The following is a 7078-nucleotide window of genomic DNA, read 5'->3' on the forward strand; positions in this document are numbered from 1 at the left end:
GAGGCAACCTTCTTCTCGTATGTTTTTTTTAACTTAGGACAATATGTTTTGATGTGACCCAATTCATGGCAATAATGACATAATTTTTTTCTTATCGTATTCATTGTCTTGTTTTTCATAATACTCATTGCTTTGCTTTCCATAATGAGGTGATTTGTAGGTTCACATATAGTTTTTCGACCTAGATACGGCTAGTACCGAGTTATCATCACTCTTTTAAGCTTATTTTCTTTTATGCTTAACTCCTCAATTGTGTCCTCAATAGAAGGAACATTTCCTCTATGAAGAAGGGCTGATTTTGTGGACTAAAATTCCCGTCTTAGGACATTCACAAATTGATAGAAATACTCTACATCCATTTGTTTTTTACGGAGTTCTATATCCTCGAGGCAGTGTCATCTTTGCTCAAGAAGAGCTAATTCTTCTCAAAGATCAGATACTTCACTATAAAATTCTCTAATTAGCTTATATCTCCTTGAGTTATAGCATGAATTTTATCTTGTAAGTTGCATACATGTGCAATATCCTTAAGGGAATACATTTTCTTGAGGTATTCCAAAGCTTTATTTACATGCTTAAATTTTGCAAGACTTCACTAAGCATTTCTTGATATCAACAGTACTAATGAGCCAATACATGATCTTGACATGTCCTATCTTCTATTCCTTCCATTTTTTCTCATAAGTAGCAAGGGTTTTAGTTTTTTCACCCTCTATTAGGGGAACTTCTTTCTCGTTCAAATATTTTGAAGTTGCAGGCAACCTCGATCTAGCACCACCAATGAATCACACTAACACTTGGATCTGAATCTTCAAGTGTGCAACCGTGATCCCACAAACATCAACAAGGAGCTTAGAACCGGAGTTACCGGAAGCGCCTATACCATAGGGGAAGCGTGCTTCTCCGATACGTGTTTCGGAAGCGTGAAACGTCGCGCTTTCGAAACGCACGGGGAAGCGTCCCTTTTTTTTGGGAAGTGCGCTTCCCATAAATGGGAAGCGCGTTTCCCTTTTATGGGAAGTGCGCTTCCCCCTCACTTCCCTCTTTTTTTTTCTTTTTTATTTTATTTTATTTTTTATTTTTTTTCTTCTTTTTCCGCTTCTGGGTCGCTTTCGGTTCGCTTTCTAGGTCGCTTCCGAGACGGTTCGTGATTCGCTTCTAAGTCGTCCCACACTTCTTGCTTCCTAAAATTTTGAAAGTGCCTCGCTTCCCGCTCCCGCTTCCTCGACTGGCAACCATGCTTAGAACCACTAAGCTCTGATACCATGAAAGGAAATGAGGACCTCCAACAAAGTCTACCAAATCACTGAAGTGGACACACAAAAGAGCCACAAAATGACTCACTCACCCCAACCGCGACATTCGCTTTTTCGACTAAATATTTTAGAGTTATAGTAGTGTGAATGTCGGGTTGTGACCCAGGGGCGATCCTACGAGGGAAAAACTCCTAATAGAGCCTCCAGCTCTACCTCCTCTGAAGGAACTCCCTCATCTTCCTCCTCCTCCTCTTCTCTTTCTACTCTTATCACTACTGCTAGCACCTTTTCCTTTCGCTTCAAAGCTTCCTACTTCTGATGTTATGCTAAGAGTTGTAGGATCAAAAGTAGGAAGCTCATTATCTACATTATCATATGGTTGCACATACCTCATTTTCGCTTCATTATTTTTTTGTCTCAAAGTGGTAAGCAACTTATGGCAATGTCATTTTACGACCTTCGGCAAATTCCTTAACGTGCATGGGGCAACATTGTGATGTGTCCCGACCAAATGATGCTTCAACCAGGAGATACCAACATATAAAGTATTATGGCAAAAAATCACTTGATTTTCAATCGGTTTTCACTCAATACTTGAGTTCTCCATTGTCATGTTGGGTCATTTGATGCCATCTTTTTCTAAAAAAAACTCAATAAAAAGAAAAGAATATTTTTTTTTTACCTTAACCCACTTCTTTAAGTGAAAAAATGGTGGCAATATACTCTTACTTTAGCAAACTGCAAAAGCCTTCTCCCTTGCGCACGGATCAGCCCTTAAATCTCTCTCACGGCTCATAGGGTATGTGGGTTCCCCTCTAATGTCCTCTACACAAATGAGGAAGTCAACCCTCAAGAGGTCTTTAAACCCAAAAATAAAAAATATGATTTGGTCATTTTTAAAGTGCACCGAAGGTGTATCATATGATACTGCCTATATCCCTATATCGCACGATACAACTTGTATCACATGATAAGAGTGTGTATCATATGATATATTCAACATGGATATGATACACATGTTAAATTGTATATATCATTATATATATATTGTAGATATGTGTATATATTTATATGTAAATGTATTATGTACTTGTATACATATGTATATATATGTGTACTATATATATTTATATATATTATTATAACTATAGTTTAGTTTCTTTTTCTTTTATTTTTAGTTTTTTTTGAACTAGTCAACTTAAAGTTGACTAGTCAATAGAGACGTTGGACCAGCCCCAACGTCTCTATGGTGTTCCCATGTTGTATATAAATAGGGGTAAACCCCCTCTCTCAATGTAATACTCCTTACATATTTTGAACATCAATAAAATATTATTGTTATATTTTATGAGCCTCTTTTGTGTGCCCTTTATGACGCTTGCATTCCTTTCAATGCGGCAAATTCATTTTATTTCCAGGCTACGACAGATGCCATAACTAATATCGGGTTTGAATATAAAATGCCTTCATTTGGTGATTTGAAAGAAAAAAATGTAGATATTAATGTGAGTGAAGTGAAGGCATATCGTAATGAGATGAGGCAGTCACGAAAGAAAACTAGGTGTATCATCTTGGCAGATGGTGGATTGACAGAAAGACAAGGACTTTGATAAATTTATTTTTCTATTGCCTGGAAGGAACTATATTTTTGAAATCTATAAACCTGTCTGATACGTCCAAAACAACCGATGTGCTTAGGATGTTTGATGAGGTTGTGGAAGAGTTGAAGCCTGAAAATATAGTTCAATTTATCACTGATATTGTAACAAATTATAGGGCAACAAGTAAAAAATTGACAAAAATTGATGGGACATTTTTTTGAACTTCATATGTTGCCACTGCATAGACCTCATGCTTGAGAACATTGACAACATGGATGAGATGAGACAAACAATTGAATGTTGCCAATAAATTACAAAATTTATTTATAATTATGCATGGATTTTGAGCTTCATGAGAAAATACACCAATGGTGCTGAGTTGATTCGTAGTGTAGTTAATAGATTTAATACCAATTTTTTGACAATGCAAAGTCTAGTAAAGAATAGAACTACGCTTAAAAAAAAGTTTTTAGATGAGTGGGATGCATATCCCAATGCAACAAAAAGAAAATCAAGAGAATTTGTGGATAGTATATTTAGAAGTGAATTTTGGGACTCTTGCATGAAGTTGTTGAGAATCACGATACCTTTGGTGAAAGTACTTAGATTGGTTGACAATGAAAACATACCAACTATAAGTTATCTCTACAAGGTCATGGATAGGGCAAAAGAGGTCACTAAAGATAATTTGAATAGACCATGGATAGGGCAAAAGAGACCACTAAAGATAATTTGAATAGACCATAGATAGGGCAAAAGAGGCCACTAAAGATAATTTGAATTGAAAAACATCATTAATCATAAGTGGACTTGAAAACTTCATCAACCTCTTCATCTTGCAACATATTATTTGAATTATGCATTTAGATATTCTACTGCATTTAAATTGGACAAGTGAACAAGAGAATTTTAGATTGCATTAAGAGGATGATCCGTAATCATTGCATCCAATATAAAATTCACGAAAAATAAATATGTATGACAATGCAATATATGATATGGGGAGACATGCAGTAGTGCAGAATCATTCCACGATGTGTCCAGATAATTTATTTTGTCTATTTTAATTTTATTTTGTTATTTATTTATGATATTTTGTTTCTATTATTGTTTTTGCATTTTTTTTTACTTTTAAACATGTGGTGGACTAGATTTGGGAGTGATGTTCCACGTTTGAGAACTTTTGTTATTCGCGTTCTTAGTCAAACATGTAGTGTAAGTGTTTGCGACAGAAACTGAAGCGCCTTTGAGCAAATTCATACAAAAAGAAGAAATAGATTGGAGCATAAAAGGCTAAATGACTTTGTTTACGTTCACTACAACGTGCGGCTAAGCTAGAAGTATATCAAATTTATTTATCATTTTCACGTGTTTATTTAATTTTTTTTGTCATACAAAACCCAACTAATTTTAATATTTTCGTGTCATCTTTTTAGGCAAATTAAGAAAGTATCATCAAGGAGGCATAAAGAGCAATTTGATTCCATCAGTCTATAACATTTTGATGTGTTGGATGCATGAGTTCAAGAAGAACCAAGTGTTTTAAATGAAGAAGACATTCAGTGAATCAATGTGAAAAACATACATAAGGTAGCTGATGAAGATCTTATATATATTGGGGAGGATGTGAATGTGGATGATGAGTAGGGAGGAGGAGGAGAAGAATAAGCAGAAGAGAAAGATGATGATGATTGAAATCATATACATTTGCTTTTGTTTATATTTTGGAAAAACTTGGTTATGTAAAACTTAGTTTGAAAAAACTTGGTTATTTTGTTTTTTTATGTATTATGAAACTATGAGTTTTGTGACATGTTTTTAATTGCATGATATTTCATATTTTGTATTGTTCTTGTGAGATATGCATGCATTATTATCTTTATTATTTGATCTTTGATGATGTCTTATCATAAATGCTTGATATGTGATTCTATGGTTGTATATTGTGCAATTCATCATTGTTTCATGTGTAATGAATTTTTAGGTTTTTTCTTGAATTTTCTTATTTTTTGGATTTTTTATTAAAAAAATAATGTTTTTTTATGATACAATATGTATCTTATTTTGGGCCTGACCGATACAGGCTACAATACATTTTTACAACCTTGGTTTTCACACTTCCAGATGGAATGCTTGTTTCAAAAGCTTCAATCTTCATCTATGTAAAATCAGAACATCACTTCAACCGTAAAACTTTGAGCTTTTTAAAAAAGGAAAAGGAAAACCTTTGAGCATCTTCATCATCATCTTTAGGCCTCTTTCAATGCTCATGGGCTTCATAAAAAACTTGATTAACAGATGAAATTTCTAGTTTAGCTTCAAAGCAGATCACTGTTTGAGCTATATATCATGGCCCTTATGTCTACATAGGTGCTAATTTTTGGCATTTACACAGTCTACTTCTTGGTGCATGCATTTGTAATAGTCCATTTTTTTTCTTGCATAAATCAGTTGAGTGAATCCATATAACCTTGCATTATTGAGTTGTAGCTCTGCATTTTGCAGTATGGGAAGGATTATGACTATGATGCACCAGTCAAACTGCTTGATAAATTGTTACACTCAATGGCGCAGACAGAAGATGAACGACTGGTTGTAGTGTCTCAGGTTAGGATAATTTGCTTAATATGAACCTTAGTAAAATCGTGATCATTTCATCTTTCAATGTCTACTTTTTTATGGCAACTGTATGATATTAAAGAATAACATGATATTTGATCTTGCAAAAATATAGGTGCTGGTGTCAGATATCAACATTGGATATGAAGACATTGTCAATACTCAGGTGAATACTAGACCCTCACTGAAACCCCTCTATTTGGTTTATATCTCATAACATGATTAATGGGTTTTTCTCATCTTTATTCGGAATGAACAATTTTAGGTTCTTGCTTTCAACAAGAAGTCCATAAAGAATCTAAAGCATCTGGCTGAGATGGTGGAAAACTATGATGGTGAATTTTTGCAGTTTGATCTGGATTACCAACAGGTCTCTCTCCTTCTCTCTCTCTCTGTCTCTCTCTCTCTCTCTCTCATCTGTACAATGGCCTCTTGCAGATGGTTGTTTTGGAAACTAAAACGGCCAAGGCGGCAACTCTTGACATTCTCACAACACACTGTATTCCATCGGCAATGTCAGAAGATCTAAGGACGTGAAGTGGGTTGTTAACATTTCATAATTGGAGAGCTTTGGCACTTTATTAGATAGTGCTACATGGGTCATTCTGTGGTGCATCATTTTCAATCCTCGGCACAACTTAAATTGGATTCCTCTATACTGTTTATTTTTTGCATTCTTGATTCATGAATATTGGAGAAAATAACTGGCAAAAAAATGATTGAGTGTAATACTATGAAAGCTCTCAGATGTTGAGCATGTATCACTGCATGCATTTTGCATCTGCTGGTATATGATTCTTTTATGCAGGGACCTCATGTAGAAGAATCATGTCTGCTGGGGAGAAGAATTTTGTAGTGCAGAAAGGGATCCATAAATTAAGCAAAGGCAACAATTTTGACTTCAGACTGGTATTCTTTTTATACTGGATCAGGTTGTTTCACCAGGAGCAGCTTAATCCATTTGGCTTGAAAGTGGCATACTTTGTTAGCTTTGATGCGGCCAGCTATTTTATTCCAAAAGGCTATACGCTCTTTTTTTTTTCATCCATTGTTACAAATAGAAATGTGAGCTCATGCGCGTGGACACACACACACACACACACACACACACACACACACACACACACACACACAGGATGATGCACTTGTGCAGTTTTAGGTCACTAGTTTACCATCCAAAAACAGAAATTTGAATGTGTTGCTGGCACTAAGTGCAAGTTGTCGAGTGATCGTGAAATCACAACATTGTGCTTAGCCTTTTTCCCGGTGAGCATCAGAAATGTCAAAAATTCTGGTTTGTATTGTGTGTGTGTGCACACATACGTGTGTAGCTGTGCATGTGTTATTTTCAGGGCATTTTCTCCAAATCCATTCCAGTGTGATTGGATCCATCACACCCTTGAGACATTTGAGAATTCTTTCTCCAAGGAGAGGGAACTTCCACAGAAAAATTTTACTTGTGAAAATTATGGGTTTATTTGGGTCATTTTGCCATGAGAAAATGAATCACATTTGTAACACATGGAAAGATTTCACAACCTTAAAGAAAAAAGGGCCTGTTTTGGCCTGTGAGATCGCAGCATTCCACCACCACCACCATTG

At 35.4% G+C, this 7078-nt stretch overlaps 1 protein-coding gene across 3 annotated transcripts in view; it reads left to right on the top strand.

Moving 5' to 3' along the window:
- The window catches only part of LOC149812870 (protease Do-like 9), a 62535-nt gene extending 56252 nt beyond the window's left edge, over positions 1–6283 (top strand). Inside the window, exons 7-10 of one of the 3 annotated variants that reach the window (XM_089992390.1) lie at positions 5363–5464; positions 5592–5642; positions 5742–5846; positions 5915–6283. In XM_089992390.1, the coding sequence (XP_089848516.1) occupies positions 5363–5464; positions 5592–5642; positions 5742–5846; positions 5915–6013 (357 nt within the window). In that variant the 3' untranslated portion in view covers positions 6014–6283. Of the gene's footprint in view, positions 1–4293; positions 4432–5347; positions 5465–5591; positions 5643–5741; positions 5847–5914 lie in introns of those variants that run through there. The other 2 variants (XM_089992389.1, XM_089992391.1) reach the window with 2 other exon arrangements.
- The last annotated feature ends 795 nt before the right edge of the window (positions 6284–7078 follow it).

Source organism: Nuphar pumila, chromosome 16, assembly GCF_984573655.1.
Source record: "Nuphar pumila chromosome 16, dmNupPumi1.hap1.1, whole genome shotgun sequence".
Lineage (NCBI taxonomy): Eukaryota > Viridiplantae > Streptophyta > Magnoliopsida > Nymphaeales > Nymphaeaceae > Nuphar > Nuphar pumila.